This window comes from Osmerus mordax, chromosome 8 (assembly GCF_038355195.1).
Source record: "Osmerus mordax isolate fOsmMor3 chromosome 8, fOsmMor3.pri, whole genome shotgun sequence".
Taxonomy (NCBI): domain Eukaryota; kingdom Metazoa; phylum Chordata; class Actinopteri; order Osmeriformes; family Osmeridae; genus Osmerus; species Osmerus mordax.
In genome coordinates this window covers 10,226,607-10,247,368 of record NC_090057.1, presented here as the reverse complement: position 1 = coordinate 10,247,368, position 20,762 = coordinate 10,226,607, and the positions used below count along the sequence as shown (strand labels likewise).

Genomic DNA, 20,762 nt, shown 5'->3' with positions numbered 1-20,762 from the left:
CTTATCTTGTCAATGATGTGAGTTAATAACACGATCATCAGATAATAATGAAACACAGAAACATTACACATTACACTTCAGTAATCAGGCAATAAAACCATTCTAAAAAATATTTACTACATTCAATATTATTGGTTTGAACACATCTGCCTTACTGCAGTGAACTGTCTTGCATCACGAACGTTGTTCACTTGTCTCTATCCTTGGTGCTGATTTTTATCCACGTGACCCATACCCCTGTATTTGTATGTGCGCTTCTGCCCCCTCTTCGTTTTTAGTGGGTTTTTTCTTTGGACCTCCACAAACAAAAAAGCTTTGACTGCACTTTCAATTAAACTAGAGAACACAAAAGAAAGACACCGGTGTTGTTTTCTAAAGGGTGCGGATTATTTCCCATCGCCATTTTCAGGCACCAGACACCGGCAGGATGGACACCGACTACTCGGGTTTAGAAAACCCTCTCTATAGCGAGCTGAAATATTTCTGTAAAAAGATACAGGAAGCCTACAACGAATTAAAAGAAGACTTGACACCTTATCGAGACGATCGATTTTACAGGTTTGGCTGTTACCCTAACATGAAACCTATTTTATTGTATGTTATTCACGATGTATTAAACAACCATTTTGATGTATTAAACAACCATTATTGATTATGTAATCTGCGTGTTTAATCTAACACGCGACCAACAAATTTACAAAAATATAGGCTACATCTGCAAATGTATACATAAATTACACATTAATATGGTCTACATTTTAGACACGTAGGCGTGCATAGGCATACATTATACATAACATCCAAACACACACAAAGAATATAGGCAATTATAAACACTCAGTCAACATGGTTGTATGCAACGTCGATCCACGAACCCCCGCAGTGTTATGCATTGTAGCTGTACATGTTTATTTTAGTCATTTTGGGGGAGGGGGGAGGGAGGGGGGGAGTAAGCCACACACCAAAAGGAAACACTTTTTTGCCAATATTGCAATGATACATTGCCTTTGTCTTACATAGGTTGTGGTTGTTAGTGTGAGTTTCCACGACCAATAGAAAATGCCTTATTGGTTAAGGCCTACAGAGGGCAACAAGTGTGATGAGGCGAACCCTTTAAAACTGCATAGGTTCGTGCTCTAAAAAGCAGCCTGTCCATTTGACCTTATTAGTTATGCGAAATTGTATACGATTTTATGTACGTATTACATTTTTTACATTATTGTTTGTTTTAAATAAGACAATACTGCACTAAGATATACAATCATGCGGGAGGAACTGTCACCCACAATGTCCCTTTCCCCTACGACACCACGTGACTTTGCTTCCTACCCACACGATGACGTAGCATTCCAGTTGTCGCAGAGTCTGATGTATACGGATGTGGATTCTTTCTGTACATTTGTTATTTTATCTCGCTTTCAAGGGTGATAAAACAACGACATGGATTTGTAAGTTAGTTATTTCAAGTCTGTCTTCATCAACGATATGTTACTTTTATTCTGATATGTCCGGTTATGTGCCGAATGGTTGGGTTTCCCTGCCTGCTGCTTGCTTGTGTGTCTGTTCCATGTTCAGTCTGCACCGCTGGCTGATCTGCAACTGTTGGTACAGTAGCGATACCAGGTTTAGGTTCGCCAACCAGCTACCTTTCCAGGGCTGCTGCTAACTCAATAGTCAACCATAGGATTGGTTACCTGTTGTTGCGTCGGCTCGTGGTTTTACAGTTTTCTTCCATTGCTTGTCCAGTGCACACAGGCCAAGCAGGCCACACCTGGCTGAAATGCAAGGTGCAAAGAGTTTAGCCTCCAGCAGTTGAAATTCGAATTTTTCTTTTTAGCTAGCTAATGGTCTCCCAATACCCAAGTAACAATGTAAAACTGTGTTTTTGTGTGTGTGTGAGAGAGAGAGATAATTTGAAAGAAAGATAGAGGTGCAATTCTGACATTGTGCCAATCAACATTGTGACAGGTTGGCCCCTATGCGGCTCTACACCCTCTCCAAAAGACATTTTGTCCTTGTGTTCGTGGTCTTCTTGGTCTGCTTTAGCCTCACAGTCTTCATCGGTATTGAAGGTATGGAAAGAAATATCTTTTTGAGCGAATTTAGGCTTCACTAATTGCTTTGTTGACAAGAAACAGACTGAATTGTTTTGTAACCCTATTGACTAATTTGTCTGTAAAACTGAGCAGAACTTGAGTAGGTATGTAAGCTTAATCTGGCCAATATGATCAAAACCCGCTGACAGACAACTTCCAGACTGATAAAGTTTGCAGAAATATTGCTACATTCCTTAGGGTAATAACGTCACACATCAGAAAGCTCCTTATGGGTAACATTACACTTCAGTTTGAGGGGATTTCTTTTTACAATGCACCTTAACAGCCTCAATAAAGGGGCAGAAGTCCCTTGGAGCTTGCTGAGTACACAGGGTTCATTCTTTGTGTGTCATTGTTGAATCATTCTTCTTTCAATTTTAGGCCCAAGCATAATTGCAGAGACCAAATGCAATGGCGAAGAACTGCTTGTAAAAAACCATTCAATAAAGGTAAGGAAAACCACGGGTTAGAAGGAACATAGAAAGGGAATAATGCACCTTTGTTTGTTGTACTCCAGTAATGGATTTCACGGCTGCGGCCACTTATGCACAAAATGCATGTGTTTGAATCTAATTTTAGCATCAGTTATTTGCCCTATCCAAAAATAACTTTCCAGTCTCTTCATCATTTCTGTGCCCAGTAAAACAGGATAAATGCCTTTTGATGTGGCTGCATGCATCTCACTCTCCTGTTCTCAGAGCTTAGCTTGCATGATAAGATGTGTAATTGTTGTTTTCAGACTGGCCCCTTTCACCTGAAGTCTCCTCCCCTCACCACCTACAACCAGCAGCTGTGGCTCACCTGCCTGATGCAGGTGGAACACAGCAATGGTGAGACCTGAGGAAAAAGTACTTTAGCTTGAGCTCGGAGTTAAGACCCTTTTTGTTTTGGCCAACAGATGAAATAGAGGAAATGAAGTTTTCACAGGGGGTGGGGGGGGGGTGGGGGGGTATTTAGCTTAGTGGAAGAGTCGCAGGTTCAAATCCACCCCCTTGTACATTGCTTTGCCTATAAGCATCTGCTGACAGAACACATTAGAATTGTATCAATCGACTAGGAGACAAGCAAAATATTCCTTTTTCAGTGTCGTGAGGAGCTGTGTAACACCGTGTCCTGTGTGTGCTTGCTCCTTGGTCAGTGGTGGACTTCCAGCAGCACTTTGAAATCAACGTGGAGCTGAAGGGAGTGATGCAGGACGCCAGTGTGATGCACATCAGTAACAACGTGCATCAGAAACCACGCACGTTGCACTGTGGCGCTGTACGTGTCAAACCCAATGAGCCATCCAGTCATCATTCAGGCCGTCACACTTTGACCCATACAGCACTGGGCTGATATTTTCTTTGTTCATTAGTTAAACCATTAATATGAGTATTTCCAATCATCTTTTGCTTTTTGCCCCGCATATGTGTTCTTGCAGAAGTGTGATGAGATCATTGTGGTCCACCTGGGCTACCTGAACTACACCCAGTACCAGATTAACGTGAGCTTCAAAGGCCTAGAGAATGTTACCTACGACGTCAAAGTCAACTTTATGGTAAGCTGCTGTCTCAACCCAGGAAACACTGGACCTGTCTCTCCCTCGCTCTCCCTCGCTCTCCCTCGCTCTCCCTCGCTCTCCCTCGCTCCCAGCGTTCCGTCTATCTCTGTTTCATCTGAGGAAAAGAGGGGCTTTGAAGTTGGACCTGATGAGTGACAGTGATCTCTTCCCCCCACCCTCTCTCTCTGTCTCTCTCTCTGTCTCTCTCCCACAGTGGAAGATGTATAATCCCTTGTTCTCGCAAGTGGAAATCTGGTTCCGCTTCGTCTTTGTGGTTTTGACCTTCATGGTGACGGTAAGGGATGTCTGTGTGGGGGTGTACGTGCATGTGAGTACACTCGTCTGGGAGTGTACCTCCTATGCATGTGTGCGCTGACGTGCTGTTGTGTGTTCCAGTGCATGTTTGCCCACTCACTGAGGAAGTTCTCCATGAGGGACTGGGGCATTGAGCAGAAGTGGATGTCCATCCTGCTGCCTCTCCTTCTGCTGTACAATGGTGATGAGCCCATTCTCTGTCTTTATTCAGGGTCTCTCAGTTGCCATACTATGCAAGTTATGTAGTCAGTGTGTATGTAGTCAGTGTAGTCAACAGTGTACTGTAGTCGATTGACATAAAGCCTTTGTTTTCTTTGATCTTGACTGGATGCTAGTTTTCCTTCCATCTGCTGTGTGTATTGTACTACTAAATAATATTCAATGTACTTTGTAACAGTAACTGCCTGACACCTAGCACAAACGCCCAAGTCTTTGGGTTAATCCCGGTGTTCTGACTGTGGATTTGTTGGTTTCAGATCCATTTTTCCCTCTGTCGTTCCTGGTGAACAGCTGGTTCCCAGGAACCCTGGACGCGTTCTTCCAGGCCCTCTTCCTGTGTGCCCTGTTACTGTTCTGGCTCTGTGTCTACCATGGCATCAGGGTTCAGGTGAGTCCAGCCTCCAACCTAAACCCTGTCCATGTTTGTGGTTGGTCCATTAACCCCTTTCTGAAATGTTGGGTTCATCAAATGTATTTTGTTTAGGGTGAGAGGAAATGTTTGACGTTCTACTTGCCCAAGCTGGTCATCGTAGGCCTCCTGTGGCTTTCTGCAGTGACACTGGGAATTTGGCAGACGTAAGTCTGGACTCTGCCAATGTCTCTGTTGAATTTACCACCTCTCTGTGTTCATCAGTGTGTTAAAATGCCATGTTGTTGTACTTACAGAGTCAATGAACTCCAGGACCCAACCTACCAGTACAAAGTTGACATAGCAAACTTCCAGGTAAAATGAACTCTTCTTTGGATTTATTCAATTGTATATGTAGTTGGCAAGTTATGGGATGTTTTTTTTTTTACTTTCTTCACATGGGTTGTTTTGTGTGCTGCTCCGCCCTCTTCATTAAAGGTTTATGTTTTCCTTGCAGGGAATGAAGATCTTCTTCCTGATTGTGGTGACACTGTATATCCTGTACCTGATCTTCCTCATTGTCCGAGCATGCTCTGAGCTCAAGAACATGCCTTACACAGGTAGGCTACTGTTGACATGGGTTCTACAGAACCACCATACCATTTCACGTCACTAACTTTCACTGCGGGTTACCTGTTTATTCCTGCTGATGTAAGTTCTTAGTGGAGTTTTTAGAAGACAATACTTTTCTCAAAATGTATTTTCTTCATTTTTTTGGCAATAGATCTGCGCTTGAAGTTTCTGACTGCCCTGACATTTGTGGTCCTTGTGATAAGGTATGTATTTGTATAAAGTATCTATCCATCAGTCTGTAAGTTTGTTTTATTTGTCTTCTATGACCTTGTCTCGACATGCATTAACCGTTTCTGTTCCCCTAGTATGGTCATATTGTACCTCCGGTTTGGTTCCAAGGCTCTACAAGACAACTTTGTTGCAGAGTTGTCCACCCACTACCAGAACTATATCCTTTACTAAGACTGCATTGGGTGTGTCTTACCTGTTGTGAGTGTTGTGTTCAGTAAAAAGTTTAAAACCTCAACCATATCATAATACAGACACATTCATTTAGTCATTTACATTAAGTCATTCATGTTATATTATATTTTCATACATTTCCTTAACTCCAGATATACCAGCTGAATTCTTATCATTCTACGGCCTGCTCAACTTTTATTTATACACATTAGCTTTTGTGTACTCCCCTTCTAAAAATGCTCTTTATGGTAAGTCAGTCGAGGAGAAAATATAAGTGTACGCATTGTCATGTCTCCCAGAAATGTATCGCATGACTAGTTATCTGTCCCCCAGATTCCCAATTGAAGGACAATCCCGCTTTCTCTATGCTTAATGACTCTGATGATGAAGTAATATATGGGTGAGTGATCTCGTTTGTACAACATCCTTGACTAACCCTTCAGTGTACAATCTCCTATGTTCCACTTTGTCTTTCTGTTAAATATTTTTCTTTTTTTATGAAGGAGCGACTACGAGGAAATGCCTTTACAAAATGGCCGTGCCATCAAAGCAACCGCCAAGTACCAGGATGAGAGCGACACTGACTGATGTGATCTCTGATTGGAGCATCACTTGCTCTCCTGTCGTGTTTGAGGTGCCAGGTGGAGTATTTAACAAACCACCAATAAGGAGTGTTTGCATAGGTTATGCAAATAGTGATATACTGTAAGTGTACATAACTATATTTTTAAATAGAAAACTGAAAAGTCTTTTGAATGTAATTTCACTGAAAGGAAAAGACTGCAGGTGTGGTCGGACAATGTTTTTGTAGCATTTCATAGTTCCAAACTTTCGGTGGAATTTAAAAGGAAACTACGTTTAGCCACATCAAAACTACCCTTTTTCATGACTTGCATTTCCTTATTTCTAATTGATATAGATGAACAGTGGTAAAGGGAACAGTGCCAATAATGATAATAGGATCTTTTTATTTATAGGGAAAATCAAAGGTTATCAAAGTTTGTTTTGAAATTGTGTCAAACCACTATCATATCTTTCTGTGCTTTGTATTTGTGTTGTTTGGCCATTTTAAGGGGAGTATTTCTAGAAATCTAGATTGCCACTGTTATGACTCATGCACATATCTTGATCCACATATTTAATGTGTTCAGTTGTTAATTGTATTTTGTTGACACCCCCTGAGGACTTCCAGTGTGACCCATGTTACTATAGTAACATTGTACCTTAAGTGGGGTTGGTATGGCTACATATGTCCTCTCCTTTGCCAACCTTTACATACCTGTAGCAGCTTTATGATTGCACTCCATGTGTGGGAATGTACTTTACCTTTGCCCCAGTGATGGCTTTTGATATTGTATTGTTTTTGCTTTCATTGTTGTCATTAGCTTTCGTTTTCCTGAAACATTTAAAGAATCTAATGACTTTGGACATCATTCCAATGAACTGTCTCATGAATGCTTCACTGTTTGTGCTTATTTGTATGAAACCGTTGGCCTGCATATTTACTTCATGCCTATTCTTCAAACAAGTCTGTTCTGCCTTTTTATTAAGTGGAACTATGTTCTTCCTTCATTTTTAAATCTGAACTGTATTATCTATACTCCACTCACACTAACCAACCTATTACATTGACTCATTGTTTTTCATATAAAATGGTACTACATTTCAAAATGAAGTACATGCATTTGTCATCGGTAAAAGGTGTAAAAAGCATTGGTCATTTGAAGGGTAAAGCAAAATGTTTGAGGATGAAAAGAAAAAGGCAGATCAAACGCATTCTGATAGATTGTGCCTTGTTCTCACTCAATAGGTCTAACAAGTTGTGTAAATATTTTTGATGTGAATGTTTGTGATTGAGATTCTTTCAATAATATAAACGTGACCTTGGAGGAGTTTAATTTGAGTTTAACAGAAATATTTGAGTGGCATAGAGTTGTCTGTACTGTAAATACCACATGTAAATAAAGCACTATTCTGTATCCAGTAAAGTATTCATTAAAACAAACTCAGAATGTGTTTGTAGTTTTATACTAAACATATCTAGGTGTGGTGTGCATATCATTGATCGATAAGTCAAAGGACAAATGGTTGGAAACAGAAAATAATTTAATCAAACTGTAGCAAATCTTAACATGACAAATTGGCCCAGAGAAAAATTAGAACAGCACAACACAGTGCAAACACTTAGGTATAAAAAAAAAAAGATTTTTGGAAACAGTTTGGTCAAATTGCCAGCTATCAGGTTAGATACACAGAAAAGTTAATTCATGGAAGAACACTAGTGTCTGGTCTGTGCAGGTAAGGAGTTCAGATTGCCAGGCCAAAAACACTGACTATGCAGTACATGGTCTTGTTCTCCCACCTGACCGTACAGCTACCTGAAAGCACAGAAGACAACCAGGATGAGTTCCACCTTGAACACCATATGGTTTGAGACCTGTAGTGTAGGTATCAGGTTTCTCTGTGAGAGAGACAGGGCAAGACTCTCACCATCAGTAGTGTTGTCCCAGAAGCATGAGCTGGCTGTCTGCAGACCTGCCCCATTCTTCTGCATGATGATACATGTCACTGTTGAGACACATTAGTAAATGCATTTAAATGGACTGAAGACGTGGATATGTCATGTTGACTTGCAGATGAACGCAGTAGTGTAAGTCTTTCCACATTACCACATACCAATATATTTGAAAGGCTTGCCCAGCTTGCTGAGTTGGCTCAGGCACTGTTCCACTACATTGGTGGTCCACTGGTTCACTCGGCTATGCTGATAGGCATTTCCACCAATGGCTCCTTCAACTGACTAAATACAGATTCACACCGAGTTAGTTCCCCTCCCGTGATGCCTAAGAAGCTGGCTAGCAACTATCAGTATTGATGTCCTTAGCAACGGGAAGGATTTAACTTGATAGGCTATGTTAACACAGAATACTTGCAAAATAATGTCAAAATAAATTAATCATATTGGGACAAAATTTTTAACTTTGTTGACATCTAATTACCTCTTTGATAATAGTGCTCACTTCGTCGACGACAAAGGCAGTCTGGTTCAGAAACAAAAGATGATTTAGCTAGCTAGAGCTAGTTATAGTAGCTAGCCTACAGACCGGGCGTTAGCAAAATAGCAAGATTGTAGTTAGCCAGCTTACTATAGCTCCCAGTATGTTATATTCAGAATATGTGTGCATAAAATTCGCTATTCATCTAGCCACATAATCGAAACAGACGTTATGTCCACTTACCTCCTCTCCAGTTTGAAACTCATCCATGATAACTGGCTAGCCAGCTGCTCTGGCAGTTCCCGTTACGCCGTCAATCAACGTTACTATGCCAGATAAGTAGAGCCGGCTGGGGGGCGCGCGAGGAAGATGCGTGCTTGTAAATTGACAGGGTATTTGCATTTAATTAGATTTATTGAAGTATAAGGTCAAAACCAGTCGGAAACTACAAGCATATCAAAAGTTTATTCCACGTTTTTGAAAAGCCATAGTTATGTATTAAAGTCAGCACTTACAACACACCAGGAGAACAGTGAATACTGGGTATGCATCTTCACTCTACTGGTGAGTACATCATATAATGCTCACAACCATCAGCGTATATTTGTTTCATGTCATTTTTTTTTACATCCACACTGGATCAATTATATGAACAACCTTACAACAGAGTCGTAAATCACAACAAAAACTCTGCTACCACTGATACATGTGCGGATAGCAATGCAAATATGTAATGCATGTAAAGGATAAAGCTGTTCAATGTTTTTATATCTAAAGGGTGTTTCTTAACCCAGTAGAAAGTGAATTTGCTGCAAACAATGTAATCAATTCACAAGATCCGTCCAGTCAGTAGACAGGCTGCCAAAGGTACATTGTCCTTAGTTCTACAGTGACGAGCTCAGTGTTCTGCTCTCCTTTACTTCTGGGTGACGGGGAAAGAGTTCTGGTCCATAAGCTCTCCCACCCTCTCCTGGAGGATATGGACCACCTCAGCCAAGATAAACACGTGCGTGTCGTCCAGGTCCTGGATGATGAATTTCTTTCCCAGGGCTGACGTTTCATCTAGGTACAGCAGAAACTGCTTCATGGCCGGGTCACTATTGGGGTGTGGGGGATGATTAAATACCGCTATGCAGAACAACATACATAGTCTCGAGTCTATAGACTGTCTACACAGTCTATAGATTATAATACTTTAGGTTTACCATTCAACAAGGACACCCTTGAGGACGTTGACCATTTTGTCAGGCAGACAGGACTTGGGTAGCAATAAAAATGGGATCCAGCTAAAAGGACAACAAAAAATATTCCATTGTTCCTTCAGAAAATATAGAGATGTGAAGTTGCTGATAGATTATCTAGCTAGACAGAAACAAGTCAAACGGAGTGGCTAAGCTACAGGAAATGCAGGCAATTCTAGAATTTGTGAGTTGCTAATCGTGTTCAAATGTAATTAGCACCAGCAAGTATAACGCCACACCACACCCATGGTTATTCTATGAACAACATACAGCTGCTACTTATATACAATTATTAATTAACTTGTCTCCCGTTTTACCTGTGTTGCTGGCTTTGTTGACGTATATTGCTTCTCCGTGACGCTGCCTCAAAGAATTATGGGATGTATGGGGTCTCATGAGGGACAAAACACCGACACATTTTAAAGGGCCCATGTTTAACTATGGGTATATTGTCAGCCCTGTGATAGTATGAGAAAACCTTTTCTCTCAATGTATTTTACGGCATTTTTTATGTATTGGAATAAATACAGTGTAAAGTTGCTCTGGATAAGAGCGTCTGCTAAATGACTAAATGTAAAGTGACAGGAAATGTAGGGGTGCAAGAGGAGGCCATGCAGGTGCAGCCTCAGCCTACGTGGTACACACTCTTAACAGGTGAGCCACTATCTATGTATGAGAACATTCATGAAACAATGATTATAATATAATATTGCACAGCCCGTTTATTTGACAGGGATATTGATGATAATGCTTTGCACAACATGTTTCTTGTTAACAGAGAAAACCAATGGAGCTGATAAGCAAGTGTCAGATTCTATATATATATATTTTTTAAATCAACCTGACATAATACATTTTAGTTGCTGAGGTAAGGCTTGAGAGGACATACATCATGGCACTTAACAAGGTTATTCGGATATCTATAATACATATATAAGATAAATTAAAAATAGACAAATTAAATTCATACTTTGCAATTCAAGTATTGACTTGGCATGGAAATTCAGTGCGGTCTATACTTAAAACAGCATGTGCAGAGGGTATGAAGTATTAAAATCTCTACATGATTAAGATAAAAGACCAAAATGGACTCATCCACTCAATTACTACTTGTAAACATGGTCAAGATGATGTTTAAAAACAATCTCCTAAAACATGATCTATTAGTGGTTCATGTATTCTATTTCTGAGGATGACTTTTGATGGAACACATTTGGAGCACCTTGGATTTATCCAACATAAACCCAGCCATTTCTCAAGTCACCACATTTACACCAAAAATATTTCCTATGAGCACCATGACCAAAATGTTTCTACTATTAGTCAAAAAGAGAGGCAGTTAGGTTTTCTTAAGCTTGGCAGGTAGGTTGGGCTGGGGTGGTGCCTTACCCTAACATACCCCCACCTCTTATTCAAGTGTCTGGACCCCATCAGTGTTCATCAGCTGACGTAGCCCTGCAACGCATCTTGGATGAACTGGAGGCTGCGCTTGTAGAGGAAAGAGTCTTTCTTCTCAGGCTTGCAGATGTTGAGATGATCCACATCTACCTGGATGAGATCCCCGATCCCCAGGTCTGGAAGAGGAGGAAGACTCAGGATTAGGAGAAGAGTCAAAGGTCTCATGGGTTAGATTACATACACAGGTAAGATTAAAACGGTTAAAAAGTCTAAAACTACAACAGTGATCTGTGGTTCATTCCCCTGGTCCCCTCACCCTCCTCACTCCATAGCACATATTTATTCCAGAAATGAGACCGTACCTGCTGACTGTGGGGGCACCACCTGTATCTTGATCATGGGTCCAATGGTGGTGGGCAGAGTCTCGGCAAAGCTCAGCACCTTGATGTCCCTGTCCTTGGCTATGTCCAGGAAGTTCTCATTGAGGTCGCGCAATGCCGGGGAGTCTGGAACAGAAGAGCGGGACAACTAAGGGAGTGAGGTGAGGAGCTTGCATGTTGAAGAACAACATCAAGCTACAATGCCAATTCTGACTGATCGACACAGACAGATATAGGACGGAGAGTTTTTCACTACAGATCCTATTCATAGTTGATGGTCCAGGGGGTAACAGTATACATTCAATATGTCTTCAAACCGTATCACATTTCTGTCGAGTCATGTCTGCTTGAGCCTAAGACACACCTCTGCAGAGCTCTTTGACCTCTACAGAGGGGAAGAGGAGGTATCGGACGTTGACCGAGTACTCAGCCATGAAGGTTCCGTGGTGAGGAACACTGTAGAACATGATGCCCTTGGTGTTCTTCATCAGGTCTTGGAGGTCCGGGTCGTTGGCGGCGTCCAGTAGCATCTTCTTTACCAGCAGGCCTAGGGGGGAAATCAGTCAATGGGATTGTGTGTGCTGTTAATGGTTGCCTAACAAGATCAACCGTGTCATAACATTTCAAAAGTAGATGGGAACATCCTTAAAATCCATAACCAATATTATTGCTTATATATACACATATATATTCCAAAATCTAAGATATTGTTTCTTTTGAACAGCAGAATCACGTGACAACCCAGTGTGCTGTACCTCCCATGCTGTGCGCCACCCAGACCACAGGCCTCTCTCCTACCCCAGCCGACTTGAGCTTCTTAAGCAGCTCTCTGCTCCTATAGGCCAGAGACTTCCTGAACAAACACACACACACACACGGAGCATGGAGTCGAATAATCAGAAACAGTCTGCAATAAGTGATATATATAAAAACCCATACAGTACAAAATACTGAAAATAGAGACACAAACAACTCCGAAGTCTTCCAATCCAAAATATAATGTACATATACAAATATATAGACAGACAGACACCTTTGGTTTTCAGCAGGACACTTGGACCTCCAGTCGCTCAAGTGAGAGTCGTACTCTACCGACAGAACCCTCAGGTTAGGGCAGTCTTCAGCCAACCACGACTAAGGGAACAGACAAAAAGGAGCCAATCAAAAAGCAAAGAGTGAGCATTGGAATGTGCATGCTTCTAGATCATTGAAACTGATGTCATGTCTGTATATAACTCAGTCATTCCACGCAGCAATGGTTACCTTGGGCCAGCACTCTGTGTAGTCCTCTTTGAATGCCTTCTCCTCCTCAGTCACATCACAGTCCTTCTGCCGCCATGTCTTAAAGGCCGCCCCCAGGAGCCCATGGACGAATAACACGTCTGCTTTGATTGGCTGGCTGAACACGAATCAAGAGCAACAAATAGATTGATACGCCATATTGTGTAAGAAAAAACAAATTCCTATGTATGTTAACATTGGTGAAGACCTCACAGTACCTGGTGCGACACTGTGGGTGGAGAACATAAACCCCATCCTGGTACCTCTCCTTCACCGTGTCTCTGTCGAGGTTTGCCAGGGCGCGGGCTGCATGGGAAGCCTGCATGATGTGTGTGGACTGCATCAGCTCTGCTAGGACAGGCACCCAACCTGCCAAACAACACCACCACACGACACCTTTAACCTTTCCTGTATTTCTGGACTAAAGTAACATGACACTGCACTATGTTCCATACAATATTAATGTTATTCAGACCTAGTAAACACAGAGGAATGGATCTGTTGGCCAGTGAGTGATCAGTGGCGTTCACCTACCTGACTGTATGATGGCCTGGTGGGCACTGTCGTTAAGCGCCAAGTTACCAATGATGCGTACGATGTTTCTCTGGAGCTTCTGGGAGTCTTTGCGAAGCTGGTAGACCCTCTGGAGGAGTTGCAGACCCCCGTTGGCCACAATGTGGTCACAGTGACTCTGTACCTGGACGAGGGACATGGGGATTGGGGGGGGTTATGATACTAGAAATGGTAAACAGGTGATGAAACATGTTATCAAGACCGGTGAGGTCCTCACCTTGGAGTGTTGAACCAGAGCCTGTAGACAGAAGGACTCCACCTTCTCAGAGGGGACAGAAGTGAGGCTCTGAGCATATGGGAGGCCGTTCCCTCCGAAACACCACAGACCACCCTGACACACACACACACACAAAGTTAGGGTGTATCAGGTATATGGACGAATATGTGTGATGGGGTTAAAAGAGGTGATTCACCTCAGAGTGTGTGTGTGTGCATGCGTAACTGTGTGAGTGTGTGTGAGTGTGTGTGTGTGTCCTACCCTCTGTGTCGCCAGCGACTGGCTGCTCTCCCGCAGGGCGAGTGAGGTGAAGTACTGGACACACACGTCCACCTCCGACTGGGGCAGAGACGCCAGCAGCTGCCTGAGGCCATCCTCCACAGAAAACCCCTGAGCAGAGGGAGCAACCTCACATCAGCCCACCTGTGTGTGTGTTTGCGTGTGTGCGTGCGCGAGCGAGCTCGCATCTACTGTTCGCTATCTGTGAAAACAAGTGAAGAGACACATGGAACTTCAGAGATACAGTCATTGTGAAAGGAGGAGATACGTACATCCTGGACCTCGGGCAGAAGAGGTGGGGAGAGGAAGAAGCGCCGGTCCACCTGATGGGTGCGTGCCAGCCCCACCACCGTCTGCTGGTCTACCACCTGGGCCGCGGTCTGGAACTGGTAGTCTGCAACACACGGTTGGATCAGTGGGAGATCTCACGCTAAGATGCCTGACGTCGAGTTCACGAGTTAGTCTGAGTGCTGGTCACAACAGTAGGAGGACGAGCTACAGTAGCTGGACACGGAGCTAACTGAGACATTTCTAATGGTGGCTGTAACCGACGTGACAGGAAAAGTGCTGGAGAAAGAAACGGACAGAGTTGGAAGCAGGTGGTGAGGTGAGGGATTGGGAGGTGAAAGGTCATGAGGCTGTGTGGTGGCTGTCGGCCTCCTCACCATGCCAGTGGTGGTTGCCTGCCAGGTCCTGAACTGCCTGCAGTCTGACAGACCTGGTGTTGGACCGCGTCCTTTTCAACAGAACCCACAGTGCCACTTCATGGGGATCTGCATCCACACGACTCAAGTGTTCTACAATACACATACACACAATATCAATATGATATATACATATATACATCAAGCCATAAGATCAACGCCATGGTGTCTAAATCTAAATCACAAATAGTTACCAAAACAAAAGAAAAACCTAGGATTCTAACAACTACCACAGAAGGCTACCATTATACAATAACCCTAGATAAAGAGTTTGCCAACCTGGACCGTTCAGTCGGGCTGCTTTCAATTGGAAAACTGTGAAGTTTCAAAATATTACATTCCTTATAAACGTAGACTTTTTTTCTTCTCTGTGATCTTTTAAAAGTATTCATACAACACAAGTGACACTTCATGAAGTCTAACAAATGCAAAAAAGATAGGGGTAGTTTGTCCAACAGTTGAATTCAACAAAACACACACACACGGAGACAAAGGGACAGGTGCATCCTGAGACTAACCAACAAAACTACAAAAAGTCTGTCTAAGAGCATCTCCAATAACACAGCTGGACTTCAGTTCCTCTTTGCGACATTGAGAATATTTCTGTTTCCATCACTGACTTCTGCTTTCCAGTAATCTCAGAATAAGAAGCCTGACTGTTTGTGGTGAGTATTGGACATCAGCAGGGATTTGTTATGTTCTTTTTCTTACCATCGAGTGGTCGAAGAAGAATCCTTGAGGAGAGTTCCAGAAATGTACGAACTGCTTTGTGAAGTTCTCTCCTGGCTTTGTTTGTGATCCCTGAAACAATACAAATCTATAGCAAATGTTCTCAACTGAATTATGCTGTCAGTTTACACTGAGGACTATACAGTTGGAAATACTCTTGGGCTAACATGCTTAATTCAGAATCTTGTATTTTAAATATTTAAATAACATTTTCACTTTACATAATGTAAGCATGCATAATTGAATAATTTGATCGTTTGATTTGGCTTGGTTTGGCAAGAAGCTATTTCTTTTTTTTTTTCTTTCATAAACAAGTCAGCCTTGACCAGTGGAAGTGAGATCAGTGAACAGACAGGATGAATGACACAGGAGAGAGAGAAAGAGAGACAGAAAGAGAGACAGAAAGAGAGAGAGAGAGAGAGAGAGAGAGAGAGAGAGAGAGAGAGAGAGAGAGAGAGAAAAAAGGAAGGAAGGGAGTGATTGTTAAGATGGACACCTGGTCTGGATGTGGAGATGTATTGATTTCAATAATCATTTACTGAAACTGAAACCGTATTTGTTGTAGTGTCGTGGCAGGCTTAACACAGAGCAGTTGGCACAAACAATAAAGTAATGTAGGCCTACTGTACGTTATGTTACTGTACATACATGCGTGCTATCAGAGATACCACCATAAGACCTGTCATAAAGCTTAAGGTGAATGACATAGAGTACCCGTGCTTATCTTGTCCTGCTCCTTTGTAGGTGTGGGGCGCAGGTATATGTAGGACTTCCGTTTCTCCTGCAGAATGGCCTGAGTATCAATGGTCACAGCTCTGTTCAAGGTCACCACCTCATATGTGATGAACACACAGCCCCTGGTGGGTGAAAGACACATTGTCAGACCAGAAAAGCTTTAATTTTATTTATTTAAAAAAATATTTTAAAAACATTGTCATGTCAATTTGACATACCCCAACACAACAGCACCGGTGACTTTAGCAATTTTCCCTAAATGTCAAAAAGAATAAGTCCATTAATGAAGACATTCATACTTACAATATGCCGTCTTTAGTGAGAAAGGTGACCACACGCAAACCAGTGTCTTTTGGAAATAACTTCAGTCTGTCTATACTAGCTACGATGCTTAACCATAAGGATAGATTAGCCATGAGTCACAGTTCCCATGCAACCTACTTATGTCCCGCCAGGGCAAGACTTTCTTCATACTCGGGCCAGTGGTGCTCAGTCGCCGACAGCGGATCATTCGAAGCGCAGCCACAGACATCTTCCACCTGCATATGAAACAAGAACAAACCTTAGATGCTAGCAGTATAAAATATCACCAGTTAACGGTGTCGTGCCAAACCCGGACTTCCGTCATCTCCACAGCTTCTTTTATCTGGATCAAACAAGCTAATTATTCTTACTGACAACCACAAATACATGATTGCTATCTTGTTATGTGTGTTCTACTGTAATGTTATGAAAGCTACGCTAACTTGCTAGCTAGCTTAGTTTGTCATGCATTATCTTGATATCTTGACACTTGATGTTGTACATAAAGTTGTGAACGTTTTATTCATCATTACCTCATTTGGTGACTAGCTAAATTACAGTGATTTGGGGGCCTAGATGACTCCCTCCAATTAGACCTCCGACTGTCAGCGGCGTCCTCAAAAACATGGCAAACTAATGCAATGGTCTCACGAAACACGTCACGTACCGTAAATAACAGAAAGTGCAGCCAAGATTACCGTAACAATTCGAAGTATTTTCATAGCTTTAATGGTCAAATATTTTCAGCATATAAAGGAGTGTGTGTGCGTGTGTGTGTTTATTTGTGTAGACATATCTTTGTTTCAGTTTTCAACGGTGTTGTGTGTATTCTGTAGTCAAAATACTGTAATGGATACTGTTTTCCAGTGTCATCTAGGCCCCCAAATCACTGTAATTTAGCTAGTCACCAAATGAGGTAATGATGAATAAAACGTTCACAACTTTATGTACAACATCAAGTGTCAAGATATCAAGATAATGCATTATCTTGATATCTTGACACTTGATGTTGTACATAAAGTTGTGAACGTTTTATTCATCATTACCTCATTTGGTGACTAGCTAAATTACAGTGATTTGGGGGCCTAGATGACTCCCTCCAATTAGACCTCCGACTGTCAGCGGCGTCCTCAAAAACATGGCAAACTAATGCAATGGTCTCACGAAACACGTCACGTACCGTAAATAACAGAAAGTGCAGCCAAGATTACCGTAACAATTCGAAGTATTTTCATAGCTTTAATGGTCAAATATTTTCAGCATATAAAGGAGTGTGTGTGCGTGTGTGTGTTTATTTGTGTAGACATATCTTTGTTTCAGTTTTCAACGGTGTTGTGTGTATTCTGTAGTCAAAATACTGTAATGGATACTGTTTTCCAGTGATGGTCAGTAACTTGACACCAAGGAACCTGACCTTTCATTTCAGGCCAGTGAAATAATTCCCTCCTGAGGAAACAGTGACAGGGTTTCCTGTACGGGGGAGAACTTAGTGCTGATACCATATCTAAACCAAATATGGACACATTCATGTTTCAGTTTATTAACTCACTTTCATATTCTTTGATGAACTACCAATATATCAACAATTTCAGAAATTGATTTTGATAACTTATAATCATAGTCTCGAGTTAATTCCATCCAAAATATACACACAAAAAAAACACCTTCATAATCACATTCATAGTATTTAGTAAATTGCCTGGTATGCAATTCTTGTCATATTCTTGATTTCCTTGGTTATTGCAAATCTTGTTTTTTTCATAAAGAGCAGGTGAATGTCTTGGTTAGCTCTCAAATTGGAAATCATCCATATACATACTCTTGAATTGAGGTTTGTGATGGAAATCAATATGATACTACAATATGACACACACATACACTGAATTTATCACACACACATCTTCATCAACTACTTCACAAACCATTGACCTCACCACTTCTTACCCGCACAACACACAAACACACATACATTTTGCATAGACACACAGAGCACCAAGGCTTCTCATTATTTCTACAAATGTCCATAAACTCCACAGGCCTAGTCAACAGTCAACAGCCCCACAGTGACATCCACACCACCCTTAGGTGCAGGTCTCCTGGTAGGCCCTTATGATGCTCTCATAGGCTGGAGGTGGGGTCTGTGTGGCATGGAACCCTCTCAGACTACTAGTGCTCCAGAAAGACACTGGCCTGGGAGGGGTGGCAGCCTGGGCAGCGATTTGAGCGGATCCAGTTGAGGTGGTCAGAGTCGGGGTCCGAGGCAGCGTGGTCTGGCTCCCTTCCTCTGCCTCGCGAGCAATCTGGCTGCACTGGAGCAGTGGATGGAAGGTGGAGGCCCTGAAGCTGGGCTTGCGGCCCAGAGGGTCAGCCTGGTCCGGGGAGGAGGCCTGGCGGTGGAAACTGAAGGCGGCGCTGACTAGACTGTTGTTGCTGCGCCGGTCGTAGCTGCTGTTGCGGTTGAAGCCAGGGCGGGCACGGGGGGAGACGCGGGACGGGCGAGGGGGCCGGCGGGTAATGCTGGCGGAGCCGGCTTTGCGTCGAGACATCCAGGTCAGGACCACGTAGACTAATGCCCCCAAGAGGAGACCCACAGCCATGGACACACAGAAGGCTATGATCAGGGAGACTGGGAGGGAGAGTAACAGAGAGAGATAGAAAACAACAGAGAGAGTGGAAGGAAAGGGAACACTGACAATTAATTTTAGCCGACTTTAGAGACCTTAAAACTGAGAGGGTACTGAACAGTCAGTCCATTCCTATGATATAGTCTCTTGTCTGTAGATCTAGGAATGGTTTCTCTTAAGACTTGACAAGTGATGCAGCACATATCAATCTTTTGAGTTCAACAGGCAAAATCTAAACTATCTTAAGGTTTAGATATTTGTACATTTCAGAGAGTAATGTGACTGTCACTGACGACTGGGCATGGGTATTCACATATTTCCAAGTACAGGGAAATTCTTCATAACCAAAAGCGTTTTGGTTGTCACATTACATGTCCATTTTAAAGCCCCCTAGTAGTAGCTATCCTTGACCGTTAAATCGTTGAGCCTTCTCTGCCAACAGTCTTTCAAGATGGCACCTCCAGACAAAATAATCAGTGCTTCCTCTGTGGTGTTTACCAGCGCAAACCTCCAGAGACTGCTGACTGATCGCATCTCCTTCCCACAAAATGGGGATCAACTCTGAGTCTGTAGTTGAAAGCAACGACTGCCACATGTGTTCAGGACGAACGAGAGAGAGAATGAAGGACCAGGGGTTCACCTAAATGGAATGAATCTAGTCCAAAAAAAAACATTTCCTTTAGCTACAGTTCATTTTCATAAAGCAAATTGCCTCCAGCTGTTTGTCTCCTCTCTGTTGGAAGGGATATAGCAGACATTAAGCAGGGATCATCTGGAAATGACATTTAGGAAGATGGAGGGGAAAACACACAATAGTCAGGACACTGCAATACTCTTGACTTAAGTGTGTCATAGTCTTGTGTGTCTACACTGGTCTATAAGGTGTGATTAAATACATGCAGTTGCATTGTTTTCAGTTTCAAAAATAATTGAATTTAATATATCTTATTACTGTGTATTACTTAATAAAGAGTTTTTAAGAGAATATATGTGGCAACCAAGAACCTTCTCGGGGCATGAGTGGAAAGAGCAAGAGAGAACTCACCAACATCAAAGGGTTTAAGTATTTCCAGAAAGAGGTTTGTGTTGTTGTCAGCCATAACGCTCTCAGTGCTTTCAGAGAAGTAGAGGAGAGAACGTTACGCATCCACTCTCTCCTTGGCTCTCTTTCTGTCTTTCCTCTCTTTCTTGTCAATCCCTCTTTTCTCTTCTTTTCTCACTCACTCTCCCCGTCCTCCCTGCCTCTGTGTTCTGCACCCTCCCTTTCTCCTATTCTCGATCTGCCTCAGTCGCTAACTTTCTCTGTCTGTCTATATGTATGTCTGTCTCTCTCTCTCAGACACACACACACACACACACACACACACACACACACACACACACACACTATGTCTTTCCCCCTCTCTCTACAGCCCAGAGGCACACAGGATTCCCTCCAAGGCCAGTCTGGCGGCTTTCTTGTTTGTGGAAGCGGAAAAATTCACTGTCACATTTCCTGCTTTCCTGCGCAAAATTAGCTCTGAGGCCCTCTTATCTGCACTGGACAGAGTTCCTGCAGAAGTGGGTTGAAGAGAAGGGGGACCTGGTGCAATCACTTCCCCTCCCATCATTTCCTTGAAAGTTGATTAATGAGAGACAATGTCACCCCCCCAACCTCCAACCTCCAACCTTCCCTGTCCTGTGCTTTCGTCATGGGACAATCCACTACCCTCTCATATTTCAAATTTTTCCAGAAATTATAAACATGT

The 20,762-nt window shown here is 42.5% G+C and overlaps 5 protein-coding genes across 9 annotated transcripts; 1 reads left to right on the top strand and 4 right to left on the bottom strand.

The window, feature by feature from the left end:
- Positions 1-427: 427 nt before the first annotated feature.
- On the top strand, positions 428-7,550 carry tmem181 (transmembrane protein 181). 3 transcript variants are annotated; one of them, XM_067241476.1, is made up of 17 exons: positions 428-558; positions 1,969-2,072; positions 2,478-2,545; positions 2,836-2,926; positions 3,235-3,356; positions 3,517-3,633; positions 3,851-3,931; positions 4,033-4,132; positions 4,428-4,558; positions 4,655-4,746; positions 4,837-4,894; positions 5,037-5,139; positions 5,304-5,355; positions 5,458-5,540; positions 5,713-5,802; positions 5,888-5,954; positions 6,058-7,550. In XM_067241476.1, exons 1-17 carry the CDS (start codon positions 428-430, stop codon positions 6,140-6,142), a joined length of 1,575 nt encoding a protein of 524 aa, XP_067097577.1. In that variant the 3' UTR covers positions 6,143-7,550. The 3 variants fall into 3 exon arrangements, 2 of the variants coding, with proteins under 2 accessions (XP_067097577.1, XP_067097578.1); XM_067241477.1 differs by lacking the exon at positions 428-558 and adding an exon at positions 1,345-1,448; XR_010877014.1 differs by lacking the exon at positions 6,058-7,550 and having other exon boundaries at positions 5,458-5,581; positions 5,707-5,802; positions 5,888-5,902.
- A 98-nt stretch (positions 7,551-7,648) lies between these two features.
- dynlt1b (dynein light chain Tctex-type 1b) lies at positions 7,649-8,877 on the bottom strand. The gene is made up of 5 exons (XM_067242055.1): positions 8,794-8,877; positions 8,554-8,595; positions 8,231-8,354; positions 8,045-8,122; positions 7,649-7,932 (listed from the first exon to the last, which is right to left on the bottom strand). The coding sequence occupies exons 1-5, from the start codon at positions 8,818-8,820 to the stop codon at positions 7,862-7,864; spliced, it is 342 nt and encodes a 113-aa protein (XP_067098156.1). The 5' UTR covers positions 8,821-8,877; the 3' UTR covers positions 7,649-7,861.
- Positions 8,878-9,297: 420 nt separating this feature from the next.
- gtf2h5 (general transcription factor IIH, polypeptide 5) lies at positions 9,298-10,150 on the bottom strand. The gene is made up of 3 exons (XM_067242053.1): positions 10,109-10,150; positions 9,756-9,836; positions 9,298-9,647 (listed from the first exon to the last, which is right to left on the bottom strand). Exons 2-3 carry the CDS (start codon positions 9,788-9,790, stop codon positions 9,467-9,469), a joined length of 216 nt encoding a protein of 71 aa, XP_067098154.1. The 5' UTR covers positions 9,791-9,836; positions 10,109-10,150; the 3' UTR covers positions 9,298-9,466.
- A 345-nt stretch (positions 10,151-10,495) lies between these two features.
- serac1 (serine active site containing 1) lies at positions 10,496-16,995 on the bottom strand. 2 transcript variants are annotated; one of them, XM_067241553.1, is made up of 17 exons: positions 16,924-16,995; positions 16,529-16,626; positions 16,306-16,342; positions 16,067-16,209; positions 15,335-15,424; positions 14,585-14,716; positions 14,192-14,313; positions 13,902-14,030; positions 13,641-13,754; positions 13,385-13,547; positions 13,069-13,219; positions 12,833-12,968; positions 12,603-12,703; positions 12,325-12,422; positions 11,934-12,116; positions 11,552-11,695; positions 10,496-11,365 (listed from the first exon to the last, which is right to left on the bottom strand). In XM_067241553.1, exons 1-17 carry the CDS (start codon positions 16,926-16,928, stop codon positions 11,232-11,234), a joined length of 1,980 nt encoding a protein of 659 aa, XP_067097654.1. In that variant the 5' UTR covers positions 16,929-16,995; the 3' UTR covers positions 10,496-11,231. The 2 variants fall into 2 exon arrangements, with proteins under 2 accessions (XP_067097654.1, XP_067097655.1); XM_067241554.1 differs by lacking the exon at positions 16,306-16,342 and having other exon boundaries at positions 16,391-16,626; positions 16,924-16,969.
- Positions 16,996-17,643: 648 nt separating this feature from the next.
- Positions 17,644-20,498, bottom strand: myct1a (myc target 1a). Of its 2 annotated transcripts, XM_067241933.1 has the most exons (3): positions 20,060-20,498; positions 19,513-19,747; positions 17,644-19,016 (listed from the first exon to the last, which is right to left on the bottom strand). In XM_067241933.1, the coding sequence occupies exons 2-3, from the start codon at positions 19,607-19,609 to the stop codon at positions 18,472-18,474; spliced, it is 642 nt and encodes a 213-aa protein (XP_067098034.1). In that variant the 5' UTR covers positions 19,610-19,747; positions 20,060-20,498; the 3' UTR covers positions 17,644-18,471. The 2 variants fall into 2 exon arrangements, with proteins under 2 accessions (XP_067098034.1, XP_067098033.1); XM_067241932.1 differs by lacking the exon at positions 19,513-19,747.
- Positions 20,499-20,762: the final 264 nt, after the last annotated feature.

Excerpts from the sequence above, each read along its gene's own strand:
- gtf2h5 (XM_067242053.1), bottom strand. The coding sequence starts at position 9,790 with ATGGTCAACGTCCTCAAGGGTGTCCTTGTTGAATG. Across the intron at positions 9,648-9,755 it reads AAGGGTGTCCTTGTTGAATG|TGACCCGGCCATGAAGCAGT; the intron begins GTAAACCTAAAG and ends ACACCCCAATAG.
- serac1 (XM_067241553.1), bottom strand. Across the intron at positions 11,696-11,933 it reads GGTCAAAGAGCTCTGCAGAG|ACTCCCCGGCATTGCGCGAC; the intron begins GTGTGTCTTAGG and ends CTTCTGTTCCAG. Across the intron at positions 11,366-11,551 it reads GGTGCCCCCACAGTCAGCAG|ACCTGGGGATCGGGGATCTC; the intron begins GTACGGTCTCAT and ends CTCCTCTTCCAG.
- dynlt1b (XM_067242055.1), bottom strand. The coding sequence starts at position 8,820 with ATGGATGAGTTTCAAACTGGAGAGGAG. Across the intron at positions 8,596-8,793 it reads AGTTTCAAACTGGAGAGGAG|ACTGCCTTTGTCGTCGACGA; the intron begins GTAAGTGGACAT and ends TTTCTGAACCAG. Across the intron at positions 7,933-8,044 it reads CTGGGACAACACTACTGATG|GTAGCTGTACGGTCAGGTGG; the intron begins GTGAGAGTCTTG and ends CTGTGCTTTCAG.
- tmem181 (XM_067241476.1), top strand. The coding sequence starts at position 428 with ATGGACACCGACTACTCGGGTTTAGAAAACCCTCTCTATAGCGAGCTG. Across the intron at positions 3,634-3,850 it reads ACGTCAAAGTCAACTTTATG|TGGAAGATGTATAATCCCTT; the intron begins GTAAGCTGCTGT and ends TCTCTCCCACAG. Across the intron at positions 5,803-5,887 it reads TTCTAAAAATGCTCTTTATG|ATTCCCAATTGAAGGACAAT; the intron begins GTAAGTCAGTCG and ends TCTGTCCCCCAG.
- myct1a (XM_067241933.1), bottom strand. The coding sequence starts at position 19,609 with ATGTGGCAGTCGTTGCTTTCAACTACAGACTCAGAGTTGATCCCCATT. Across the intron at positions 19,017-19,512 it reads GTCTCTGGAGGTTTGCGCTG|TCTCCCTGATCATAGCCTTC; the intron begins GTAAACACCACA and ends TCTCCCTCCCAG.